General features: G+C 46.4%; 2 protein-coding genes across 3 annotated transcripts; one reads left to right on the forward strand and one right to left on the reverse strand.

Annotated features, from left to right (window-relative positions):
- Positions 1–3: 3 nt before the first annotated feature.
- TSN (translin) lies at positions 4–4,805 on the forward strand (the record flags this gene model as incomplete). Its single annotated transcript, XM_010713931.2, has 5 exons — positions 4–124; positions 1,449–1,545; positions 2,213–2,328; positions 2,889–2,968; positions 3,281–4,805. Coding segments are annotated over 5 exons (651 nt in total), but the record flags the coding sequence as incomplete, so codon positions are not given.
- A 96-nt stretch (positions 4,806–4,901) lies between these two features.
- Positions 4,902–25,377, reverse strand: LOC100546146. 2 transcript variants are annotated; one of them, XR_004160352.1, is made up of 8 exons: positions 25,237–25,377; positions 21,948–23,680; positions 17,052–17,226; positions 16,088–16,292; positions 15,039–15,661; positions 13,173–13,318; positions 10,006–12,372; positions 4,902–8,761 (listed from the first exon to the last, which is right to left on the reverse strand). XR_004160352.1 is itself a non-coding variant. In XM_031554233.1 (7 exons), exons 2-7 carry the CDS (start codon positions 23,516–23,518, stop codon positions 11,577–11,579), a joined length of 3,516 nt encoding a protein of 1,171 aa, XP_031410093.1. In that variant the 5' UTR covers positions 23,519–23,680; positions 25,237–25,377; the 3' UTR covers positions 9,357–11,576. The 2 variants fall into 2 exon arrangements, 1 of the variants encoding a protein (XP_031410093.1); XM_031554233.1 differs by lacking the exon at positions 4,902–8,761 and having other exon boundaries at positions 9,357–12,372.
- Between the last annotated feature and the right edge of the window lie 980 nt (positions 25,378–26,357).

A 26,357-nucleotide genomic window follows, 5' to 3' on the forward strand; every position in this document is an offset into this window, starting at 1 on the left:
CTGAGCCGCGGCGGCAATGTGTGTCCGCAGGAGATCCGGAAGGTCGTGCAGGCGCTGGAGCAGACGGCCCGCGAGATGCTGACGCTGCTGCAGGGGGTGCACCAAGGGAACGGATTCCAAGACAGTGAGTGCGAGGCGGTTCGTGGTAAAGAAGTAAAGCTGGCTAGCGCAGGAGTCGTCGTGGGGACGAGTAGCCCGGGCTTTGTTGTACTAAGGGCTTTAGCCCCGCGTTCTATATCAACGTCTATAATTGGAGCTTTCTTAATACTTAGAATTTCTCGAAGGTGACAGGTGGCAGTGAAAGTAATGGCGCTTGGTCACTGCAGCTGTATTTCTGTGCCGGTTGAGCTGGTGCTGCTGCCAAAAGAAGCCGTGCTGTGTGCTGTGCCCTCTTTTGTGCCATCACAAGTGGCAGCTTGCTGCTCCCTGCTGCAAGGTCCTTTGTAATGAGTCTTTTATCAGCAGTTGGAGTAGAGAGGTGGAACTCGAGGAGATAGCAGAGAGCCAGTGAAAGCACTTACCAGATTTAAACCAGGCAAGGCAATCTGTAATGCCGAAGGGAAGGGCGAGGGGTGGCTCGAGTTACCTTCATAGAACTGTGTGATAACTGGAAGTTTGACAGAGGGCAATTTTCTGTACTGGTTGCTGGTACTTAAAACATTATATTGCACCATAGCTTTTCTCCCTTCTCCAGGGATTTAAAATAGCTCTTGGCTAAACCTGTTCCCATGGAGCTGCCACTGGCCTCCTTCATTGTGGGGCTGCGGCTCTTTTGTAGTGACTGATGACAGAACCATTCAGTGCAGTGCGTGCTGCTGCTCAGTGTGTCAGGCTGCAGTACTGCATGTACAGGCCTTTAAAAGTACAGCTCTTCTACCTCAGATGGGGTCTGTCTGACCTTGCACTCAGTGCCCCCTTCAGCCTTTCCCCATATCCTCTTCTCATCTGTCCCTCATCACTACACATTTGTAGCCCCGTTCTATGCATGGGTACCAGCCTTATTTGCTCCTTGGTTCAGTCTGCAGGTGAATAACACGTTGATCCTTTATTCATCCCTTTCTTCCTCTGTCCGTTTGCATCTCCCATTACTTCTGTGTGATTGTGTGACCTGATGTTTTCTTCAATCAATATCCTCTACAAAATGCAGACTTCACCCACAGCTTAAATTCTGTGGCAGAAGTAATTAGTCACCATTAACAGTGTTCCATAAGTAACACTGGAGTGTCTTGTCTCAAATTCAAAGCTAAGGAGCCAAAACTCCGGGGTATTTGTGACCTCCATGTGCCTGGTGCTGTAGCTATGACTGCTCAGAGCAACCTGAATGTTGGTGAGCTGTCTTGGACAAAAGTGAGCAGTGTGTTCAGAGGAGCATTAGTGCAGTTACAACTCTTTGTTTTCAAAATCCTGTTTTTTGTCGAGCACTGAACGTTGCATTGTTTCTTTTTCAGTACCAAAGAAATGTCAGAAGGCTCGGGAACACTTTGGTACAGTAAGAACACAGATGGAATCTCTGAAGACCAAGTTTCCTGCTGATCAGTATTACAGGTGGATCTGAGTATGGGGCGAGTGTATTTGGCACCATTACTTCAGCGGAGTGATTTAAAGGCTTATGGGCCCAGCAGTTCTGCTTGAGAACTGATGAGCAGTAGACTAGTGTGAGATCTTAGAAAGGAAAACTTAAGAAATTGGTGTTCTGTTGGAGCGCCCCTTGTTTGTGAAAGCATTTGCTGCTCCATTAATTTCAGTTAAGCTGTTAGGTTAGGGACATTTCTGAAAACATGGCTCTAAATCTGCCACAAAGTAGCTGTTTGATACCACAGATCATAAATGAAGTCATTGCCTTTGTTTTATTTGCCACCAGAAGGGGACAGTGTATAGCAAGAACAAATCATAGACCAAGAATGCCAGCTCAGAAGTGCTGCTGGGAGACAGGAGGGAAGGAGGTGGTTGTCTGGTGGGTGTGACAGCCTGAGAAACAGTGAGCTGAGCAGCTGCGTGAGGGCTGTGAGCAGTGCTGATGTTCAGCAAAGGGGTAGTTCTGGGGGACTGAGGAATGGATTTCAAGCTTAGTGTAGTTTGGTGAGCAAATAATCTTGCAGAGTGTGATGTGTAATGGTAGAAAACAGTCTATACTGCAGACATCTGAAATGCTCGTTCCTCAGTAATGGATGTTGCTTATTTTTTTATCATGATTTGGTGTTTCCTTCAACAGATTTCATGAGCACTGGAGGTTTGTGCTTCAGCGGTTGGTGTTTCTGGCAGCGTTTGTAGTCTACTTGGAGACAGAAACGTTGGTGACCCGAGAAGCTGTTGCAGAAATACTTGGGAGTAAGTTCGTTGTAACAGAAGAGAGAAAACCTGTGAAGTTTTCAGGTGTTGTAGCTTGGAATTGGAAAACTGAATGTAAACAAAAGTAGTTATGCATTAGTAAGTTCTTCATTGCGAAGAGCGTGCATGCAGACTGCCTCTCTGCCAAAAGAATAACACAAGGGTGACTGCTTGTTTTTCTCACCTTTTGGTTTGGTGTTTAAAAAGAAAAGATTTTTTTTATGCTGTGAGAGAACCGTTGCCTCTCAGAGCACAGAATTTGAGGGGGAAAAAAAAACACCAAAAGAACTGTAGACCTCTCTGCTCTATGTAAATTCAGTTATTTTGTTAGATTAATTATAACCTATTGCAAGTCTGGTTGAGGATATAAAAGATGCTAAATCAAAATGCTATGAAGAGGCAGTAATTGCATCATATACAGGAAAAGGATGTTTTTATTTTGTAATAATATTTCGTAAATTTGATATTTCAAATTAGCTCCAGTAAATAAATGCAATTTCAGCTTGCTGGCTTCTGCTCATGTTCAGTATCACCTGATCACCACTCTGCTTTTTTCTTAGTTGAAGCTGATCGGGAGAGGGGCTTCCACCTGGACATTGAAGACTACCTTTCTGGTGTCTTGACTCTGGCCAGTGAGCTGGTAGGGAAGATATCCATGCAAACGTTTGGGTTGAAACTGACATAGAAGTAGCTGGTATTGTTTTAAATGTCCCAAGTAGTTTGTGGAATTATGGTTTGTATCTGAATGAGTCTGACCTTTAGCCAACTGCTTGTCTGCATGTCAGGGTTGTTCCTCACTGATGTATTAAGTGTTAATCGAGGCTCTGGATTGAAAATTCACGAGTCTGGTCAACAGATCTGCTGCATTTGCTAAAGGAAACGATGGGAAAGGGGGAGTGGTTGGGTGTGTTCCTCTGACGTTCTCCCAGGTGATTTGTGCCTCTTCTCCCAGGCCAGGCTGGCAGTGAACAGCGTCACAGCCGGTGACTATTCTCGCCCGCTCCGCATCTCGACTTTTATCAACGAGTTGGATTCGGGCTTCCGTCTCCTCAACCTGAAGAACGACTCCCTGAGGAAGCGTTACGACGGCCTGAAGTACGACGTCAAGAAAATTGAGGAAGTGGTTTATGACTTGTCCATCAGAGGACTCAATAAGGATGCAGCGGGTGGTGCGGGTGGAGAGAAATGAAGGATGCTGATTTTAATAGCATCGTTGATTACCTCAAATGGTTGCCAAGTTTGGAGGCATGCTAGCAAAGCCTTCCTACAGTAGTTTAGAAGAACTGCAGCCGATAGCTGCTCTCTATTTTCTTACAAAAGGTGTAGTATGGGTGTTAGATCTCAAAATGTTTTGTAAAATCATGTGTAAGTTAGCGCTGCAGGCCCTCTGTTCCCAGTTAAATTCCTCTGTCAGAACACACATTGCTGTTCTGTGCACAACAGCAGGTGGTCAGTAACTCCCACAAGCCAGAATTCTCACTGGGTCTGTAGTGTTGCTTCAGTACTCTGGGAGTTGTGTGCTGCAGCTGTTTCTACTCACACCCCTTTAAAGATATGTGCACAGCATGCAGCTTGGTGCAGATGTTTGTGACATCTTAAAAGCACAGTCTATAAATATCAGTATGGATTTTCTAAGACACTGGGTTGTTTTGTTTTCTGTTGTTTTGTGTTGGTTTTTTTTTTTTTCAGTTTTCACCTACATCAGTTAAGTTGAACAGGTTTGCATAACTTTTATTAACCAGATCTTTTAGAATGGCTCCAGTTAGTGTATCTCCCCTTGGAATCGGTGTATTACACCCAGGTGCATCTTTCTCATTTTTCCCCTCCAACGTGCCTGCTACCAGAGTGTACAAGGCTTTCTCAACTATCTGCTTTTACTGACTGCTGTCTCATTTACTGACATGAGTAAATGTTGAGTTTCAACACAGTCATTTACATTAGGAACTCCGTAGCTTTTTATTTCCTTTTGAACTAGCAAAGTTTATGAATAGAGAAGTGTTAACTGACAAAGTGCAGGTAGAATTTGAGTTTTAACAACCTGTATAGGCCATGATTGTACTGTTTCCTGGGTTTAGAAAAAAAAAAGTTCACACAGTAAAATGTATGCCCCCCAAAAGGGAAACTGTTAGGGTCAGATACTTTGCATGTGAGATATTTGCAGATACCAACAGCCTTTTCCATCTGTGCGAATGGACAGATCCATACCTCCCAGAGCATTTGTTCTCTTGTCCTTGATGACTTTGAGTCTTTCCACTTTCTTACTTCAGGGGGTGCAGTAGCACAAGAGAAAGAAGCAGCTTGTTTAGAAGGAGGATTATTTCCAGAGGATGAATATGAACAATCAAGCTTACGTGGGTTAGTTAGTGTTTCAATTAGTTGACAAACGTTTCCCATTGTTTCAGTTATGTTTTTATTTTGTTTATTGGAAGAAAATGGTTTCTTGGTTACTTTGGCCAATAAAAACTGTTCTTTGGCCATTTGGTAACTCTGTTGTCTGATTATCTGATGTTCCTGTCTTTCCTTCCTGGGAGCTTAACTTGAAGTACCGTAGTTCAAATTCAGCCTTCATGTGTATGTGGGCTCACTTTGGGTGTACGCTGTTACATGGAGCACAGTCACCAGCTGGCAAGCAGAGTGCTAGTCAGTGCTAGTCAAGCTGCACACAGATTTGATAGAACTTAAAAAAAAAAAAAAAAATTGTTAAACAAGTTAAAATAGAGAGATATGAAGGAGGCTATTAATGCCATGTCCAAGATGCAGCAAGGCTTATCTTCAGAGTGTCTCATAATATTTCACGTTTGTCCTCATCCTGCCATGTAACAGCCAGATAGTGTCCCCCTATCACAGCTGAGGAAAATGAGGGTATAACTTCCTGAGGCCCTTGGCACTGAGTCCAGCTTTAAAAGTGTGTGTTTGTTCTCACCTTGTGCCACTGTTTGCTTCTTTCTCACTTCAACCCTGTGGAGGTGGGAGGAAGGAAGAAATTAAGCCAGTTCTACCATCTAAAGCAAAGGCTCATGAAACAACGCCCTTGGGCTCTGAGACTGGGACCAAGCTTACACAGGAAATGTGTGGGAGCAGAGGAATTAGAAGCTTCCTGAGCATCAGACTGGTGCCACTCAGGTTGGAGGGTTCTTGGCATGTGGGCTTGGGATGTGAGGCCACCTGGCAGGACGGGTTTCTTGTTGCAGGACATGTGTTAAGGCTTTATGCTGGCTTAATGTCCCAGCAGCTTTGGATGTGTTTGGTCATGGAACAGCTCTGCTTCCTGATGTTGAATCCCATATACTTAGACAGTTTTCAGTAGATGCCAGATCCGCCAGCTTCTGCATCTCCTGTGGCTTTCTGCAGCTGGTGAGATAGCAGTGCTGTGCCACACGTGCAGACATGCTGGAGCTGTGAGAGGGACAACTGGAAGAGCAAGTCTCAGGGCTTCTAAAGTCTGCAAGTCATGGCATTGTTTTGTCAAAGGCTGTATGAAGAGCAAGTGCCTGACACTGCAGCGTCACCTTCCCCTCGGGTGTTTCGCAAACCCCTTGTTCTTTCCTGTTCCTAGGTTCTGTGAGAGCTTAGCATCTTCCTCTGGAAAAGCATTACTTTCAAGAGGCAGTCTGCATAGTGTATTTACCAAGCTGGGTCTGGGGAAGGGAAAAAGAAACAGCAAACATTCTCCCTAAGCTGCAGCAGGAAAAGATGGGCGCATGCATCTTTCTGGAGCTTCCTCTGGACAGACAGCTTGTAGGATCTCCTGGCCTGGATGGTGAATTTGCACTTAATGCTGGTGCTAAATAAGCTGTACTTATGTCTCGCAGTCGGGAGCAGAGGAAAGAAGGGAAGACTCAGAATTGAGTTGGAGGTCTCTCCTCTCTGACCCTCCCCTTTCCCAGCAGTAATGGAGTAGGTGAGTCAGTGGGGAATCAGAATCACTCAGGTTGGAAAAGACCTTAAAGATCATCGAGTCCAACCACAGCCTAACCATACAACCATAACTAACTAGCCTCTGCTAAATCATGTTCCTGAGCAGGAATGCCAAGGAGAGGCAGAGCTCTGAAGTCTGCAGAAGCTTGATGGCTCATAATAGAACTCTGAACCAACTCCTTCTTGGTACTGAACACACTGCAGCGTGTGCGGGCAGCTGGGAGGGGAGGGAGTGAGTCAGTGCAGGAGCACCAGAGAGTCTGACTCAACAGCCAGCACAGCTGTTCTCTGAACCACTTTGGCCTGAAATGTGTTCCAGCGAGCGCTCTCTTGGATTGTCTTTGTGTTTGCTTACAGCTTTTTTCCTCCATCTTGACGTCATTTCTCTGCTGCTTCTTTGCTTCAGTAAAAAGGGTACTCAAATAGTTGATTAACTGTTATTTGTTAATAGCACTGCCTTTCAATCCCTGCAGATCAATGAAAGTACTGACCTGAAACCATTCAGGAAATAGGGGTGAGCAGTGCCATAGCACAGGATGCAGCGGAGACTTCAGGGTGGTTGTTTAACCAGCTCTGTCTGCTGGAATTGATAAACTTCAGCCCGAGCCCAGCACCCTCTTCGAGCTGGCAGTTGTTAAAGGGCACATCATCACCTCCAGACTGCCCTTTTCTGGTGCCAGCACACGTCTTTGTGCAATGAACTGGATTAAGGAACTGCTCTAGCTGAAACAATCCTTTTTGGAGGTGCTTGCTCCGAGCCCGGTTCACTGCACAGCGCTGCACACCATGTGCCAGCACGCAGAGGGAGGCTCCTTCCTCACCCTGTGGTGCTTGATTTAAGTGTTTGCTGAGCTGTAGTGCTATCTGCTAAGTTGCCTGATTTTCTTGCAGTCATTAACTGCTTCCAGTTGTTAGCAACTGCTGAGGATTTTCTCTACGGGCAAACAACGTCTTCCTTTACTGCAGAGCAGTGCCTTCTGTGCTGTAGAACCTCACTCCCCTTTTTCAGCCAGTAAAGTCATTACACACCAATGCAATTAACAAGAGCAGAAAGTAAACACGGATGACTCCTGGCTCTGCGTGTGGATAATGACCTCGGCTGCTCATCAGCAGCCCATCCTCCCTCATCAAAGGACTGACTGCTGTCTGCTGTTTGGTCATGTGGTGCAGCTCCATTGAAATGTAGAGGCTGTCCAGAGAGCTGGCTGCCTGTTCAGTTCAAGGGGTGTCAGTAAGTGTTTGACTTTGAAAGGAACAGTCCTTTACGGCATAGCATCTCCTGTACGCTTGCTGTGAGCCAGGCGTAAATTATTTAAGATATCTATTTCCAGGCAGGTTTTTCTCCTTGTGTTCATTGCCACTTCTGGCTTGCTCCGGGCAGCCATCGCTGGGGCACTGCCCTGCCTGCGAGTGACTGTCCCAAAACAAGCCCTTGCTTGAAAGAAGGGGGAGCATGCTCTTGTCTGAACGTTGGTTCAGCTGCACATTCACACTGGGTATACAAACGTCCAAACTGCTTCTGTTGGGAAAAATGTAAGATCCTCAGCACGTGTACTAAGGGGAAGCAAAACTGACATCCCAAAAAGATGCTTTATCCATAAAGCCTGAAGAGGTATCTTTGATGTGATGCCAGAAGATGTGAATCCTTGTCCTGCTGAGGATGCTGGGGACAGAATGAGATTCACCATTTCCTTCAGCCTAAAAGACAGATCTTTCTCTAGGGCAGAAGTCTCTGCTTTCTAAAGCTGTTACTCTTGTCTCCTCATGTTTGTTGTTCTTTTTTCTCCAGGTTTTCCCACCCAGCATGCTTACTCCTGAAGTGGATTTTCTCTCCTTCTTTGGGTCCTGATCTCATGGAGAAATCTTAATCCAGCATTGTCTTTCTGGGCACCTTTTGATCTCAAACTCTATGATAAAGACTGACAATTTCTTCCCCCCTTTTTTTTTCCTGGTAAGCTACCAGTAAGAGTCATACTAAATTCCTGCTAATGGTTCTTTATGAGTTGCAATGAATTAAGGGAGTAATTTGACGTTCTTCTTTTTTTTCCCCTTTATCCCAGAAGGATCTCTCTTCCTTCTGTCCTCCTTATACCAACAAGGTAAGTTGGAAGGAGTCTTGAAAAGTAATCTTAGTTTTGTCAGTCATGAATTCTGAGAGGCATAAAAGTATTGTATAGTCCTAAGAAGGCCAGTTTGGAACAAATGACTTCCTTGGCTTGTAGCCTGCTTCCAAGCACTGTGTTATGACAGCATTTTGTCAGGTTAATCAGAAATGGAAAAGTACAGCACGGCTAATCTCTAGGGCTGCCCAGGAAGATGTGTGCATGTGATACTGAAAGACCTGCAACTTCCCAGGAGAGAGACCATCCAGGTTCAGAAAGGTACTTGAGGATTATGGAAACTTACTGCCTTGTTAATGTGTTGGCACTGCTCACCCTTCCTGTGCAGGCTCACCCCACAGCACGAGCGTTCGCAGGGCCGAAGAGACCGCTCAGTGCTGTGCTCCCTTCAACACCTGTAATTTAAAAGCAGGCAAGCAGCTGAGTACACACTGGATACGTAAAAGATAATATTCAAAACACAACTGTCTAGTGGGGCATGTTCCACAATCAGTCTGTCCCTTACCATAGCAGATGTCCCAGACCCAAGAGCTTGTACTGTTCCCTTGTTTTAGGACAGGGCTACAGCACCAAGTACATGTTCTGTTCGTAACTCAACACAGGGCAATTATTCATGGGCTTTCTTTTGGGAGTGTGCCTGGTGCAGAGGAAATAGCCAGGCAGGCTGCTGCAAACACTGCCTATTTCCTATCATACTTAAAAGAACCCAGAACCTGAAAAACAGAATGATCATCCAAATGCAAGATTGATACTGAAAATTTGATCTTTTCCATATACTTATTGTTCCCTAACCTTTTGGAGCAGCCAAGGAGACCAGCAATAGCTTGATTTAAATATATGACTGTACCAACAGTTCACCTCTGGTTTTGAGTGTGAATTGAAATGGAGAGAACTGAAAAACACTGGAAAGTAATTGGCATCTCAGGACGCAGCAGCAGCTCTTTGTGGCTGTGAAAGCCACTTGCCATATGGATAACATATTACGCTTACTGTCCTTATGTCTTCTCTTAACACAACTGCCACGGGAGGTAATGAAGAGAAGGATGCTGCATTGCTCTGATCGTGGGAGAGAAAATGAAGGCACAACAAGCTGTTGTTTTTTGCATGGTATGAGAATGAGGCTCAAAGGCGGTTCGATGAGGATCTGTCATGAGAGCATTGCAGAAGTCTTCATCCAGCAGCTGCTCTGCTTCTGTGTCAATTTATTTGAAAAACAAACAACAAATTAAAATAAGTGCCTCATGCTATTCACTGGCTGCTCAGTGCATGTTTTGGGGAACAAACAATTTGTTGTCTAACAGCTAGAAATAGCTGGAGGGAATGCCAGCTCACTTGTGCTGCTGCCCTGACAGGCATTTTGCCAGCTATGGCTCACTGCAGCGTGCTGCCACCCTCATCTTGGATATATGTTTGCAATGTCTCCAGAGGATGCAAATACTCCTATTTTCTCATGGACAAAATAAAGCACTAAAGAAAAAATGCAGCCAGCAAGCATGTTTCACTGCTGGTGTCTTCTTCAGCACCCGGAGCAGAACAAGGAGCCCCAGCAGCTGCAGCAGAGGGACAAACCTGGATACACTGTGGAGGCCTACTTAAGTGTTGGGTCAATGGAGACCTTACAGGATCAGAGCCTACCCACCTTTGTAGAGACAGCCCTGTCTGCCTTTGTCTGTGGGCTAGCTGATGCCGATCTCTGGAGAGATACACAAATATGTTCCTTATGTGTATCAGAAGTATCTTGTTGATGGTGAATAATGCTGATTGGCTTTGTCCTTACCCTGGGGAGCTGAATGAACATTTAAGGACTGTTCTCTGAAATTTGCCAACCAAAATTCAGGCTCCTTTAATTTAGCCTCTCAGGCTGTAACATGGCCTTTGTCGTGTTAGTCACAGCGTGACATTTTGCTGATGGTGTAATCGTAGGGCCACAGTCAGTGGTAATGTCAGGCTGAAAAGGTTAGGGCCTTTTTGCCTTTTACCACCGTTCATCTTCAAGTAATTTCCCTGCCGAGGAACTGAGAGAGGCTGGACCTTACAGGGGAGCTTTGTGGTCTCAGGTTCAGCTCTCATTTCTCACGTACTGGGGCCTGACCCGCCCAGGCAGGACTGTGGCCAGGCACAACGTTTTGTGCCAGTTATTGTTTCTGAGGGCAGCAGGGCTGCACTGCCCTCCCAGTTTCATTAGGACTACTTCTGAATTCTGTTCAGGAGACACAGGCAATCGTTCACTCAAATGCCACTCACATCAAATGAAATATCTACTCCAGAAAACCCAAATATTTCTTTTAAAAAATACCCACCTAAAGTCATTGAAACATAATTATTAAAAGCTTTTATGTTTTCTCTACAGGACAATGTAAATTGTTCCTTCCAGTTAAATTTTGAAATACACTAGATTACATCATTTAAATAATTGCATTTTAAGTTCACTATTAGTGGTAGCAGAGCCATATTTACATACAGTTCTGAAATATTTTAGATGCAGTGTAATGTTTCAGTCTCTAAGTCCATTAAATACAGACTTCCACTGGGGGGATACTGCTCTTCCAATGGTCTTTACATGTATTTGGGGTGCACACGCAAGAACCCCTTTTATCATCTGACCTTTCTCGTGTGCTGTGTGCATGCAGCTGGATCAGAGTAAATTGACTCCTACTTGACTTGGATTAAATATGAAAGACCTTTAAAACAAGTATTGTGACTGAAGATACAATTGAAAAATGAAATACAGTCCTTAGGAGTAGCGATGGAAAACATTTTCTCCAACTTTTCTCCTCTTCTGCATAATACTGCACCTAATTTTGACCCTGACTTTACCTAATGCTGATGAAATATAGTCAATGGTAGAAACCTCTCTCATGTTATCAAGACTGGCTTTCAACAGAATTCATGCAAAAGCAAGCATCATACGTCATTCTCCCACAGTGCAATATTAACAAGTTAAACTCATTATTTTCCTCCAGAGGTCTGCTCCTTAGCAGGCCCCTCTGTGTATGTTCATCAGCCACAAACAGGCTCTGAGTCCTGAGGCTGGAGACTGGGATTAGGCTGTAACATTTGGTTCCAGTGCTGCTCAGTAAGTAGTTCATGCATCAGACTCTTTCCACGTTGTCCATGAAGCAGAGCAAATTCAAGCCACCCAGGCTCTCAGGGGTCCTCGCATGTGGCTCTGGCCAAGCCCAGTGTCACTGCGTGCTGCCCACCCCGGTTTCAGGGCCTGGTATGAGGCGTGCTGATCATGATGTTGGGCAGTGCGTTTCGACGCTTCTTCCAGGAGCCCAACTCCCGCGAGTACCGCCTGATCTGCCGGAACCAGTGGTGAGTCCGTGCCCGGTCGCTGTCCCGGAACACAAACGCCTCCCTCCTGATTTCAATGAGTTCAAAAGTGTCGTCACAGTCAGGATCAGTGGAGACAATGCAATTACTCAGCCTCAAGGGCTCCCTGAGCAAATGGAACTTCCCATTATTTTTGTCCCTGATGAGTACCAGTACAGCATCCTTCACAGGCCCTGGCTCAGCTGACTCCAGGCTGGACTCAGACACACGTTTCATATTCACCAGGAGGAGGACCTGCATGTTCTGAAACTTCAGGGTCTTGCTGCCTTTCTTTACCCACTGGCCATCAGGGGGCTGGGCCAGCTGCAGAGATCCCTCCATCACAAATCGTGTTTCCTCCCGCAGCCATCCCACAGTTTTGAGGGCAGTTTCCCTCATTTCTATGTTGATGACTTCCCTCTTCTTCTTGCTGTCTTGGCGAAAGGAGCGGAGGGTCCACGTGTTTCCTTCCTGCTTGGTTTTCATGTTGATGTGCTCCAGGTGGGACTCGATGCGGCTCTTGGCCTCCCGCAGGCTGCCGTGATCTGGGTGGTACTCAGTGGTGGCCTTGATGATTCTGCTGAGCAGCAGCGGGTACTTTGTGACCCTTTGCAAAGGGGCCATCAGAAAGGACCTCAAGTTCATCCGTCGCAGTGCTGTGTTGTCATTCTGGGACACATTGAGGAATATTCTGCAGGGATTTAAGAAGAAGGAATGAAATGGTGGCTGTTTTGTCAGCAGATGCTGCAATCCTAAATGCAAAGGAGCAGCGAGGTGCTGACAGCTGCTGAATGCTGCTCTGGTTTTAGCAGCCTTGTGAATTCTGTCTTCTCAAAAATTAAAAATGTCTGTAGCCATGCTCAGCTGCAGAACTGTGACAAGGGGCCTGATATGCTAGAATGTAATATCTTAGCAGTCATCTGTTAATCACTGTAAAACACTCAGGGTGTGATCTTTTTCTGGTACACACTGACGTAGGCCCAAGGCAGATACCTCAGCTTATACCAGGTTACATAAACTTGTAGGTTCTTTCATCATTTGATTGCAAAGCTCTCTAAACAAGAATTTGGTACTGTCATCATTTTATAGCTGTTGCAGGGGAAACAGAGAAATGACTCACCACGCAGGCTGGGGCTAGAAATGGGAAACATTCAAGTCATGCATACTTCACTCAGTGGTTTTTCCCAGTGGAAATCCAAACCACTGGTGCTCTGGTGCAGGGACTGAGAATGTTCTTAGCTGGGTGTTGTTTAGCGAAAGCCAAGCTCTGTGGGCAGTGGGCAAACACCAGTACCACAAAATACCGTACACAGATGGACACCAACAGGCTGCTTCACTGAGCATTCTGAAGACTGAACATATTCTGAAGCATAACGTAAGCTCCTCACCCCAAGACACTGCAGTTTATCCCAAATGAACATTAGCATCAAAACTTTGATCTAGTTGAGCTGACGAAGGCTGTGCCCTCAGCCTGGTGCCCTCTCTTCTCACCTGAGCAACTCTTTCTCCTTTTCCAGAGCATTGAGCATGTTCACAGAGGAGGACTGCTGAAGACAGTAGGTCTGAAAGGCTGGCAACATGTTGACGAACTCTAGAAATATTTCACCGATGCACACGGTCATCAGGTCATCATCCCCCTGCAAGCATGCAATACAGCCCCTGCTGGGTTAGCTCAGGAAAAGCACAAGCACAGAGCCTGCATTCAGTCCTATCACTACAAACTTCCTGTAGGATATGGCGAGCAAACACCTGGGCTCACCCTGTTGGAGGAAAGGCAGTCCCTGCATGTCCAGGAGCAAGTGGCACATGGGGAGGTGAAGGGAAGCTGCTCTAACTGCTTGCTCTTCTACATGTAAAGAAATGTCTTCTCTGCTTCTGTGGGCTCAGCCAGCTCAACAGACCAGGAGCTAAAGGCCAGAGTCAGCCTTCTGGTCAGGAGGGTTTTAAGGGGCCCTTCTTGCTGGCAGGTCTGCCAGAAGACTAATGCAGCAGTGCATAAATTAACAGAGAAAGTTTAGGCTCAAATGGGCAGGGGAGACATGTAACTCAGGGAAGAGACATGGCAGTTTGCAACTTCTGCATTTGTTCTGAGCAGCTGGACTGGCTGGGAAGCAGGATCTCCATCAGTTGCACACCTACTGGCTACTTTGATCCTTAATTGAAAAATAAATTTCATAGTAAATTGCTCTTTGATTTCCAGACTAATCAGAAATATAAGCATCTTGTGCCACATCGTGCTTTTATCTTTGTCTAGGTGCATGCTGATGTGCTCTGCAATTACTACTCATTTCAGCAGCAAGAGAGGGAGCAAATTCTCTGCTGGCAGCTTTTTGATGCAGTACTGAGCTCTGACTGCAAAGGGCAACATGGAGGAGGAAACAGGGAAATCCACAGCTCTGTAGAAGCCATTGTCTCAAGAAATTATGCACAGAGGACAACCGCAGTGCATATCTGTCTTCAGTGTGTCAGGTGCGTGAGAGAGGCTGTCAGTTTCTGAGACACGTTGCTCAGTTTGATGCGCAGGGTTTCAGAGAGGGAGAAGAAGGATGTGTTTTCCTAGAGTACAAATGTCCTGATGAAATTGACAAAGCAACGAGTGGGGTTTGGTTCCTCAAGGAAAGGATGGTGTGAAGCTGTTTATTTGTCCTTTGCAGCAACTGCTGTTCTAGAATCTTATTTATATTTCTCCATCCTCTACCTACTACACTGATGGGATAGGAGAATTATTTGTGCAGGGCAGAGTGCATCAGTAGAAGCAACTGGTATGCAGAGCTGTAAGTAGGTGCAAGTTGTTACCAGAGCAGGGAGCAGCCAGTGCTGTCTGGCCCTGCAGCCAGCCTAGAGGCAAGCTGCAATAAACTGCAACCTCACACCACCTTAGGATTGGGTGAGCATGTGGCCTGCAAGCTCGGTCCTCTTATGCTGGCCAGACCAAACTGAGCTCTGTGACCCTGTGGTCACACTCTTAAAAGTGTTCAAGCTATCTGGCTTAAAGCTAACTATAGTAATGGGACAATTAGGTCCTTAATGGGATAAATGGCTGATGACTTGCTGGGCAGCCCAGTCTAGTGGTTGGTGACCCTGCACATAGCAGGGGGGTTGAAATTCGATCATCATTGCGGTCCTTTTTAACCCAACCCATTCTATGATTCTATGACTAGCATAGCAGTGAGGCCTGCAGCTGTGACTTGGCACAGATCTACTGCAATCACTGGTTTACAGTAATTGAGGGAGCAACGGACTGGGGAGATGACCAGAACCCATGATCCTACCTCCCAATCCCCCTACTCCAGCTGTGCTGCCTCACTAACACAAAACCTATTCCTATCTGCCCCGTTCAGCGCATAGGCATCATACCTGATCAAAGGCCTGATCGATCTCTTCCTGAAGTATCTCCAGGAAGCTTTCATTGAGGTCAATGAGCTCCTGAATATTGCTGAAGATGCCAAGGAGCTGCTCCTGACTCAGCAGCCCAGCTGCCTGCATGGGGAGATAGAACTCCTCTTTGATGATGCGCAGGTCCTCTCCATAGCTGGCCTCCGTGTTGACAAACTCCAGCACAGATTCCTTGCGCTCCGTCCTGCGCTTGCGGCACTTCTCACAGAGGTCAGCCCGCCTCTGATTGCAGTTCTGCATATCTGTCTCTACTGGGAGGTCCCTTTCTCCACAGTCGGTACAGGGCCGGTGGGCTTCCCAGGCCTGCAGGGAGCTCAGTGTTTCGGATGCCCTGTTCCTCCACTTCCTGGCTGACATCTGGCTAATGCCACTGTCTGCCCTCTCCACCTCTGCAGACTTGGTCCGGGTGGCCTCACTGGGATCCAGGTCATCACGGACATCGTTCACACCCACAATCCCACTGTCTGTGCTCAGGCTGCTGACGTTGCTCCAGTGATGTCTGGAACGGAGGGAGCCACGTGGGGTGCGCCGAGTCTCATCAAAGCTGCTGCCATGGCCAAGGTTGGCTTTTGCTACCACTGGACCTGAGAACAGACACAAATCATTACAGGCACTGCCAGCTGAACAGAGCTCACCTAGGGAACTCAAACTGGCACAGCCAGAAGCAGCAGGAGCCCCAGTGGGGAGATCTGATGAAAGCAGGGTTGTTGGCTGTCTACCCTCCTGTTTTGCTGCTGGAAAGTTAGGGAGTGGAGATCAGAAGTAATTGGCTCCCAGGTGAAGCCTGTCTTCCCTGCACTGCCTATACCTGTGAACTTGTTTTGGGCTCTCTCTCCCGCTGCCATCTGCCAGACAGGAACACAGACACAGCAGGATAGATCCTGATTTCTTGTATATCGAGGTTAAATCTGGAATGCTTCCCTCTCCCAGGTCAGTAGAGTTACACAGTATTTACACTAGAATAGCAGGTCTAAGCATCTGGCCCACCACAGAGTGCAGACTGTGCGTACCGTAGTCTCGCTCCTGCCGGCGCTTCTGTGCGTGCTGCCGTGCTGCAGCTGCAATCTTCAGCTCCAGCTGCTTCCTCTTCACTGAATCTGTTGGCATGGGGTCACTGAAATGTGGCCGCAGCCGGCACTCCCTCTGGGCCTTGGCACCATCCGTGCTCTCATGGACGATGTCAGAGCTGGATCGGCGGCAGCTGGGACTGGAGGTCTGCAAGAAAGGCAAGCGGGGTTGGAGCAAGGCAGCGGTCAAAGCAACGCCTGGTTTGCAGCCACTGGATTTCAGTTCCAAAGGAGAAAAAAGGCAATTCATTAGCAATGTGGTTTGAAATGCAGCTCTTCTACACAATCAGTTTGGGATGTTCTATGATTCTATAATCACAAACGCCAGGTCCCTCTGTCTTTCTTGGTTCCAACAGCAAGAACTCCTCTCCCCTGTGGCTCTGTAGCTGTCAGTACAGTGGCTCAGTGGTGGCTGGGCCACAGCTGTCGAATAAGCATGGAGAAGTGAACAACATAGCCCTGGCTAAGGCTCTAAAAGTGGCAACTGCACCAGTCCTCCAGGGATCTAACTTTGCTTCCCTCTGATCTGTGAATATTTCAGAGCTGCTGGCCCAGGCCTTTAAGCCTCACCTACATTAATGGATTGACAAGTGAGGACAAGAGAAAGACCTGGCTGATCTCCTGGTCAGTGCAGCAATGAAGGGGTGGTGGCATGGTGAAAGCCACAGGGGGATTATTGCTGAACTCCCTGCGGTGGCAGATAGGCAAGGGCACACAGCTGACTCCCATTTCCTTAAGTGTAATAAAATAGGCACTAGAAGTCCTTCTGATAAATTGATCATGGGAGTTGATGTGATCTCAGATGCCAAGCTGCCCAGCTTCTGCAACAAAAAGATCTTTCAGCACTTCTGACAAGAAAAAGTCCTAAACAAACATACAAAATGAGAGGTGAATTCCTCTCCCTTACGTTTCCTGCAGGTTGAGTATCACTCGATTTCTCATTGCTTGTCTTATTCTCCCAGCTCTCTGTTGCCATGGACATTGCTGTGGCTTGCTGGCTGTCCTCTGGAGGTGGGCGATCGTCTTCCTTCAGATCACACTGTCCCTCAGAGGGGGATTTGGCAGCAGACTCAGCATTGCAGCTGCAGGGAAAGAAGCAAATTCTGATGAACATCATGTCTGCAGCTTACCTGCCATTCCTGACCCAGATGAGACTGAGCAGAAAGCCACAGTCTGATCAGCCCAGTCACAACAGGTCAGGGAAAGTTCAGGCAGGAATCTAGTCTTGTTGGCATAGATTTCTGTGTCTGTGTTTCAGGAGCTCTAAATACAGCTCTGTTATAGCAGTGCAAATGGGTAATTGCACTCATACCAGCATCAGCCTGGGATATCAAGTCTCAGGTGTTCACAGCACTATTTTGTGTTCATAAAGTGTGAGGTTTACCCACTGGGACCAGAAAAACCTCCTTCTAAATAGGCTATATCCATTTTTCCTGCTATTTAAAAAATGCTGTCAACAGAGAAGCTATATTGCTCACGTGGAAGAAAATCAACTGCAAGAAATCACAATACTTTGAAGAGATTAGAGGATTAAAGGAGCTCTCCCTCTGTTCTTCATCTCATATGATCCCAAACTCACAGAAACTACTGGAAAGATTCCCTCTGCTTTCAGGGAGCTCGTGATCAGGACCTTTGGTGTGCTGAAGAGCCCTGAAATAACTGGCAGCCTCTGAGTCTCACTTGGCAATTCTGGGGTGCTCTTAGTCACAGCTGTCTGCTGGTAACAGAGGCCTGGCCTGGCTGATACAGGCAGCCTGTTCCAACCCCACACTCCTCTCCCTGTAGATAACACCTCCCCAGACAGACATAGTCTGATGCAAAACCACTGACTTGACACAGTAGTTGAAGGCTGCAGTTTGTGACACAACCTGTAATTCCTTCTTTTTTTTTTTTAACAGGCTCTAAGACGCTTTTCTGGCATGCATAATGAAGCCTGCTTGGAATAATTTTATTTTTTTCATTTTGGGATTACTTAGGGCTTGGATTCTTTTAAGAAGGGTTGTCAGGACAGAATATGGATGTCTGTGCATAGTGGAAGCTGGAAATATTTAAGGTTATGAATGTACCTTATGCTTAACAAACATCTTATAGGATAAAATTTGCTTCTTTTTGAAGGCTTCACTTGTGAACTGATGCTGGTAGGTCATACTGCTAATGCACAATTCCAACACTGCCAGCTACAAGCAAACACATGAGACAGATGGGCATTTTCTTTACGATGAATGACAGTTGGCTCTGACAACAAACCATCAGCCAATACTGAAATCACTGAAGAGGGAACAAATCTCCCAGAACACAAACTGGCTCTTGTTGTCAGGCCAAAAAAGTTGGTCTGCAACTTTGCAGCTGATGCTTGTTCATCTTCCTCCATCAGTGCTTCCAGGTCCCAGCTGACACCACCAGATTTACCAAATTAAAAAGAGTTGAGCTGTGGGTGTGCAGCATTGGCACAGTGTAACAGCAGACTCTTGGCTTTTGCTGTGCTAATGTCCTGCTCTGTGGAGTTAGAAGTGCCATTTCGACCCTCCTGGCCTGTAAGAAGGAGAGGCCAAAACCCACGCTGCCTTGGAGAAGTCTGTGTATCTGTATTAGAACACTACAGGCACACAGCAGGGCTGTGGTCCCATGGTACTGGCCTGGTCCTGTCTCTTTCCTCTCTCCTGTCCCCAACCATGTGGCAGTATCACTCCTTCAGCACTGTATGTGGCCATGATCTGGATTCTAGAATAATTCTTTGAAACCACCTGCGTTTGAAATATATCCTCCCTCACATATTCCCACCCAGATCATCTCGATAATATTTCACTGATTTGGGTAAAATACCAAGAGCTGAGCAGGGCACACCTAAAGGAGGGATGTCAGAGGTTGGGGGAGTAAGAAACTCTTGATGAGGATCTGCCACAGCCAGAAAACGTTTCCAAAATTTGCTCCTGCTCAGAATAGCTATATATACAAAATAAAAAGGAAAAGAGTATGCTGAGGCACATAGAGGCAACAGGGTGTATCCGAGCTTAGCAGCAAAACTGGAATATTATCTTCTCTTGATCATGACACCTTCAACCATACACACCGCGCTCTCAGGAAGAAGCTGCACTTTCCTTTGTAACTTTTACAGCAGTTTGGTGAGCTGGCAGCCCAAGCTAGATGTTGCTTCTTTCCTATCCCTGCTCTCAGCCTTCCCTTCCCCTGTACGTTTCTTCCTGCAGCTGTACCTCCCCAGCCGGACCATCACTGCTGCCAGCCTTCCTCTTTACAGCCTGCAATAGTCTCTGCTGATTCACACTGTAAGACTGAGCTGAGCATGCTGCTTTTTCATAGCACTCACACCACCTAGACAGTGGTGTAAACTGAGTTTAGAGTATCCTTTCTTTTACACCTCTGGGATTATTCATCTTCTCATTTTTTCCTCCTTTCACAATGTTCTCCCAACACCTTACTATGCTCCCTGTGTACTGCTCCTTCCTTGTGCTCTGCCCTCCTAAGAGAGGGAGGGAGCTCAGCCAGGTGCAGCTAACCAATGGCTGTAAGCACGATGGCATGGCTCATGAGGATCCAGCTGCTAGGGCTCTGAAATTGGCATTCTGAAACTTTTTTGCCTCCTGTCCCTTGTGAAAACATAAGAATAGTTATATACATGTACTGAACCCTCTGGATATATATAAATTAACAGGAAGGCAATTAACTTACCAAACAAAGCTGATTTGTAGAACTGTAGTACTTACACAAAACCACCAGAAAGAGAAGAGAATTTCACCTGTCTCATCACAACATCTCTATCAAAGGCTTGCTGACCACTATCTCAGAAAACGGGACCAAATCCCCAGCTTTCAGCTCCTTTCATGTAAGACTTAGGAAAAAATGTAGCCCAGTCATCACAACGTAGGACCCAAAAGACAAGAAGTCTCCTACCTCTGTAGTGAGAATCAGCTTAGGTTATAAACGAATATTCACCTCTTTAAGTCTCAGGTGAAATGATGGAAAATGGAGACTTTTCCAGCCAAAGGAAACAAGTGTTTCCCACTAAACACTACCTTGACAATGCCAACAGATGAGTTCCCTCCTGCTATCCTGAACAAATAACAGCCTCTACCACTAGCTGTTGTTACTATCTAAAATAAACAGGTCAGAGTTGTTCACTGACATGAAACAATCTTTCTAATACTGCCATTCACATTTTCAGATGATTTCCCATTCTGGTGATTACAAAATAATACCATGTATTTTAACAAACCCAACTAGGGAGACTAAATACATTTACAGAGACAAAGGCTACTAGGATATTAAAAGCACAGAAACTGCACTGAAATCATAAGAGGCCTGAGCAGAAAGTATTTGGAAGCAGAGAGGGTAGTAGGAAGAAATACCACATGCACTACCCAGTTCCTGTATGCCTTCTATGCATGCACCTGAGGCTCCGGATACTTAGTCAACCTTTGATCTGCCCAGACAGCTGTTCTTATGCTGTTACTCATAGCTTGTGCCATTCCGTGTATTTCATTTCACATTGAAGATAAAAATAGCCTACTCAATGAAAACGGTTGCATGCTACAGCTTTTTTTGGTCTATTTCCTCATCAGGCTTTCATACTCTAGCACAAAGGCTAAGCTGGACAGCTGAAGGAAGCTTTGGATTACAGAGTTGCTAAAGTATTTCTGCTCATCATTCTGGTTCTGTTTACAGGAGCAGCTACAGCTCAATAGAGGCTATTTCAGATGACTCCCATTCCTGTGCAGAAGTCACATCATCTCTAATACTGAAGAGTCCAGTCTCAGAGCTCTTAGCATTCCACAGATACGAAGCCAGTGTTCAAGGCTGATGCCTTGGCATTTCAACACTGTGTCTGCAGATGCTGGAAGCAGCCAGGAAGCCAGTCAAATGTAATTCTTGGCAAAGCCAGTCCAGAAAGCCAGGCTTATGAAACAAGCCACTCCACCAGCACTCCTTTTCCCATCAGCCTGCGCTCACAGTGACACTGCCCGGTGTTCCTAACTTCCAGAACTTTGCTGATTCCTGCTGTGCCACTTGCCTGCATGGGAAAGTTTCCATTTCTTTGGAAGGAAGGAAAGTAGCAGGATTGCAGTGTCCAAAACCAGGACAGAGAAAGCAGTCCTTGTGAGCATCTTACCCAGAGAGAGGAATAAAGCAACTGGAGAAGGAGGAAGGTTTTACACAATTATTTTGCTCACAGTGCTGCTGTTGGCAGAGGGACAGTAGGTACTTTCACTTGCTGGCTCTGCTGATCTCCAGAGGGTTGTAAGAGACTCACAGAAATCATCCTACTCTCAGTTGTTTGCCAGTTCACTACACAAAGACAGTAAGTGAAAGCCCTTTTTGTTGCACATCACACTACCTGAATTAATGTTCTGCAATGACAGGACAGACTTTATATCTTTTTTTCCAAAGGGATTGTGTGAATGTTTTTTCTCTCTCTGTTGTTTTATACTTTTAACAAATATTCCAGGGAAGAAAAAAAAAAAAAAAAAAAAGGCCTGTCAATGATTTACCACAGAAAAAAAAATGAGTGGGAAACTGAGCACCAGAACTGCTCCATATAATAACTGCTGTCTGGCCAGGATTAAGGGACTAAGGTGCACAAAATGAATTTCTTTTTATTCTTAATCCCAAACGAAGATGGATTTTAAGATCAGTGGCTTAAAGATGTGTCAACACACTGCAGAGACCTCGAGACAAAAGCCTCTGTCAACAGCATATTTATGCTACAGGAGTTAAATGCACATATCAGGAGAGAGACCAGATAGCTAACAAAGGAACTACTTTCAGGTGACACCACAGAGCATGTTACCTTTTCTTAATAAGTTCCAGGGCTGAACCTATGAATTCATCCTTCATTTTTTGTAGCTTAGCTCCATAGCTTGACAAGTCCGTGCCTTCTAACAGCAGCGATGGACAGCAAGAGGACTGGGCTTCAGAAGCCAGTGACTGCCCTGCAAGGTGGAGGACATCATTTAATTGTCTTGTCTCTCCTTTCTGCTGCTCACCACTGAAGATCTCCTGTCCAGCTCTGCATATTGCTACTGCCTGCAAAGGTGATCGTGGAATAGGGCTAGAGCAAATAGGGACTGGGGATATATCCAGGCTGGAGATCTGGACAGTTCTGTCCTTAACTTCAGGGCTGCTTAGCCTGAAACCATCCCACGTGACTGGATATTGCGAAAATCCAGCAGAGGTGTGGTTTTCTTGGAACACATCATCATCGTCCTGTACTGTGATGGCAGCTTCATTCACAGCTTTGGTTCTCAAACCTTCTGGACAGATGTTCCTATTGCTCTCCTCATCCAGGGGCTGGTTTGCAAGCAGCCCCTCACTCAAGCACTTTGTTGTCTCACTGCTGCCAGCAGATGAATTTGCCTCCTTACTTATCATTTGCTTGAATTCCTCAAAGGTGGGTATGTACAGCCTCCCTTTGCAGTGGCTTTTCCTGCTCTGCCCCAGTGTTTCTTTGACATCTGTTTCCCCACTGAGTCGTTCAAGGGATTCTGCTGTTCTGGATTTCTCCATCTCATGGCTTTCCTCAGCATGCTGGAAGGGCAAGCTAGGGGAGCTATTCTGCCTGTGGAGCCGAAGCCTCCTCTGAGCCTCCTGTTTGATGTCTTCTGGACTGATGATCCTGTGTGCGACACAGAGTCTCTGTCTCCCTGTGAGGCCATGTCTTAGGGCAGCATGTTCCACCAAAACTGTGCAGCAGCTGACAGCACAACCGTTCTTGTACTGCTGGCACATCTGGCATTCAGAAAACTCCTGTGCTGTCAGGTCAGTCAGGGCTGCCTGTGGACGTACTGGCTTGCTGGGCTCTGCCACTTTACTGCTGTGCAGCCTCAGCTTCTCCTTCAGCTCTTTTTTGGCATCCTCGCGTAGGGCTCTGTCCTCTGCAGAAGGGAAGAGCCACTGAGGCACTTTGACATAGGGAGGGAGGAGCACATTCTGTGCTGACTGCGATGTCTGTTTAGGACGGATGGAAAGATTTCTCAAAGAGTCCAATGTGCTCCGTACAGGGGCCACATCCACACAGCCTTCTGACCACTGACGGGTGCCTCTATAGCGAAAGATGATCTCGTTATCCAGGCTCCGGCAGTGAGAATACAGCCCAGAGTCAGCTACTGTTGCCCAGTGAAGGTTCTCCACGCTCCGATACATCCGCTTTTCCACAGGATTGGCCAAAAGCGCCTTGCCTGTGTGGCAAGAGTGTAGAGTGTGGAAGTCCCCAGAAAAAATATGAGTGTCTAAGTTCTTTAGTGGATGCATGCTGCTAACTGAAAACTCCTTTAAGCCATGTTGCGCACAGAGCTGATTATTTTGGCAGCTCAAGATCACCCGGCAGTGTTCCTGTCTCTCATCAACATTGATGTATGTCATAGCAAATGCACATGGAGGCTCTAATACAGTGGCTTCTAAGGGGAGAGGAGGGAGCTGGCTTGTCTCTTAGATGGCAGTCAATGTCCACAGACAGCAAAGTGTGCTGCTGGGTACTCACATAAGTGGACTCTCACATGGGTTGAGTTGCCATGCGCAGAAGACCTGTGAATGGAAGGAAAGATGAGTTACTGAAGCAGCCTGGTGATGGCTCGCAGGATGCAATAGCAGACCTGCTTCTAGGGAATGCAGAAGCTGAACACCAACAGCTTGGGTAGAAATAGCAGCATAACTAGGTGATGAACTACAGGGCTTGGGGCAGGGAATCTTTTTCACCTCTAGCCAAGCCAGCAGAGACCTTACACTACCTGTTTTAGTTTTGGAGAAGTTTATGCTACCCTCAGCAGCTCCCTCACAAAACACTAGTCATCTCTAGTGAGGAATACTTAGAAGTGCTTGTTGCAGGTCTAGCTTACTCGCACAGTAGCAGTAAGGAGGTGGAAGATTTACAAGAAAGCATGAGTTCGTTTTCTCAAATGGGTTGCAGACAAAAATGTGAGAGGTGAGCAAGAGGGAAGGGGTGGGAAAGGATGGCATAACGGTGTGGTTTGCAGGAAAGCTCAGGCAGCAAGGTGGAAGAAGGCGGCTCAGAGGTGGTGACTTATTTACCCTTCACAGATTAATGACTGTTAAGCAAGTCTCTCCAAAGCCTTTCTAGTGCAGAGATAGAGGTGCCTCACAAATGTACCCTCTGGAACACTCAGCAGCAGGCCTGAATGATCATCCCAAATTACAGCTCAAAAAGAGAAATTGTGGTTTTCAAAGTTGTTCCTATGTCCTGTGTTCAGCACTGTAAGCTCAGGGAACATAACTGACTAAATCATGTGTTGAGAGCAATATGAAAAAATGAAAACTTAAAATTTCACTTAAAGCCAGTAGGATGTAGCTTAAGTATATAAGTCATCCTTGGAAATGGAAGAAGCGATCTAAATCAGTCAGGCCTCCTTACAACTAATGGTAAAACATCTAATTTCTCTTAAAAACTTGGGCTTCATGGATTTTACAGCAGTCACATAAGACATCGGTGTCTGCTTGAGACCCACCCATTCCCTCCATTGGCAACCAGAGGCAGAGGGAATGAGAGGATAAGGGCCATACATAAAGGAAAATAAGATTAAGCAGAGGATATGAGCTTAGCTTGAGATTCATAAGGGCATCATAGAGCTGGGATGGTGGGGCAAAAGTCTCTAGTAACAAGCTAAGCAAGAAGCAACCAGCTAGAACACCCAGAAAGAGGACTTTTGCTAAAGCAAGATAAGATCATATAAGCTACAGTCCAGGCTGCTTGCCTGTCATGAGGCTGGATTCTCTGCACACTGCCAACTACTGGAGCAGCACAGACACCTTGACCAGAAAGGGAAAGAACAGACTCATAACTCCTGAAGACTAAATCACCTGAGGCAGTGTATTGCCTGGAAGCCAATCTAGTAACCCTGGCAGCTTAATTCATGCCTTGACTGAGAGTGGTTCAAACTGACATACTTTTCCCTTGTTAATAAAACTATCTCTAACATCATCCCAGAGAAGGAAGACAAAGTTGCTCCCGTGGATCACTGTGAAATGAAGAATACTATTACACTCCTTCAGAACTACTAAAAATAAAAATTAAAACTAGCTCTTAAGGTGTGGCTGTTCCCCAAGATGTCAAAGGCACTTCTCACCCAGTCTTCTCATGGTGGGGCTGGAGTTTCCCCTTCTTCACGGCTCTGGAGGAGCCCACAGGTGACAGCAGAGAAACGTGATCAGGACTTTCTGTGATCTTAGGTTATAACATGATCTGTTAAGAAAGAGAGAATGAGATGACATGAGAGCCAGTCGCTGTGTAGGGGCTCCTGTGAGATGGTGTTGATGAGTGTTTTCTGCACTTTGCTTTCAGATTAAGTCGAAAGAGAAAACAATCCTTGCTGTAGTGAGAGCTGAAAATAAAGCGGTCTTTGCCCGTGGAAGTGAGCTCCATACAGTTAAGGCTGAAGAGAAACTACAACCTACATGAGACGGGTACCCAGGCTGCACAAACCCTGTGCAAAGTGAGTCAGTGAAGAAAAAAAGAGCGCAGACAAGAGGGGAAACAGTCAGGAGAAGAGTGAAGAAGGAAGGCCGGCAGCTCTGGACAACTGCTGAGATGGTGGCACAGACCACACAGGGGTGCCTGTGTCCTGTGAGCTGGCCTCTGCGTGACAGAGCGGTGACAGGAGAGGGCACCCCTTCACCCTGAAGGACAGCAGAGCCCAGTTTCATCAGGGTGCCTGCTGCTGCTTCATCAGGGCTGGATTTTCCAGACGGAGATGTATGTGGGGTAGCAAAAGTTGCTTCTGAGGAAGGAGCAGCCAGGAGAAGCTGGTGCTGGCAGAGGGGCAGGCAGAGCGGTGACAGAGGCAGAGCAGAGAGGAGGGGCCAGAGGCAGAGATAGAGCTGTGCTCGAGGCAGCAGGAGATAGAAACTGCTCAGAGGAGGCCGTGTAGAGGTTGCTGACGTGTAGGTATGTGCCAAAAATAACAGGATTGAGTGGAGAAAGAGAGATGTTTTGTTTCTAAATTGCAAGCAAAAATCTCCATAAAACACCAAGAGCAACCGGGGCTACTGCTGCCTGGGACAGCAACCACAAAACACTGGGCCCTTTTCTCTCCTTCCCCTATTCTTTGTGCTCCCTGCCTCATGGCACAGAGCATTACAGTTTCAGCTCAAATACTGGAGTGTGTCAGGTCAGAGACACTGCTATAACATAAACCACACGTCCACGTAGTCAGCTCTAAAATAACATTACCACAAGCACATCCCAGGC

Source organism: Meleagris gallopavo, chromosome 7, assembly GCF_000146605.3.
Source record: "Meleagris gallopavo isolate NT-WF06-2002-E0010 breed Aviagen turkey brand Nicholas breeding stock chromosome 7, Turkey_5.1, whole genome shotgun sequence".
Lineage (NCBI taxonomy): Eukaryota > Metazoa > Chordata > Aves > Galliformes > Phasianidae > Meleagris > Meleagris gallopavo.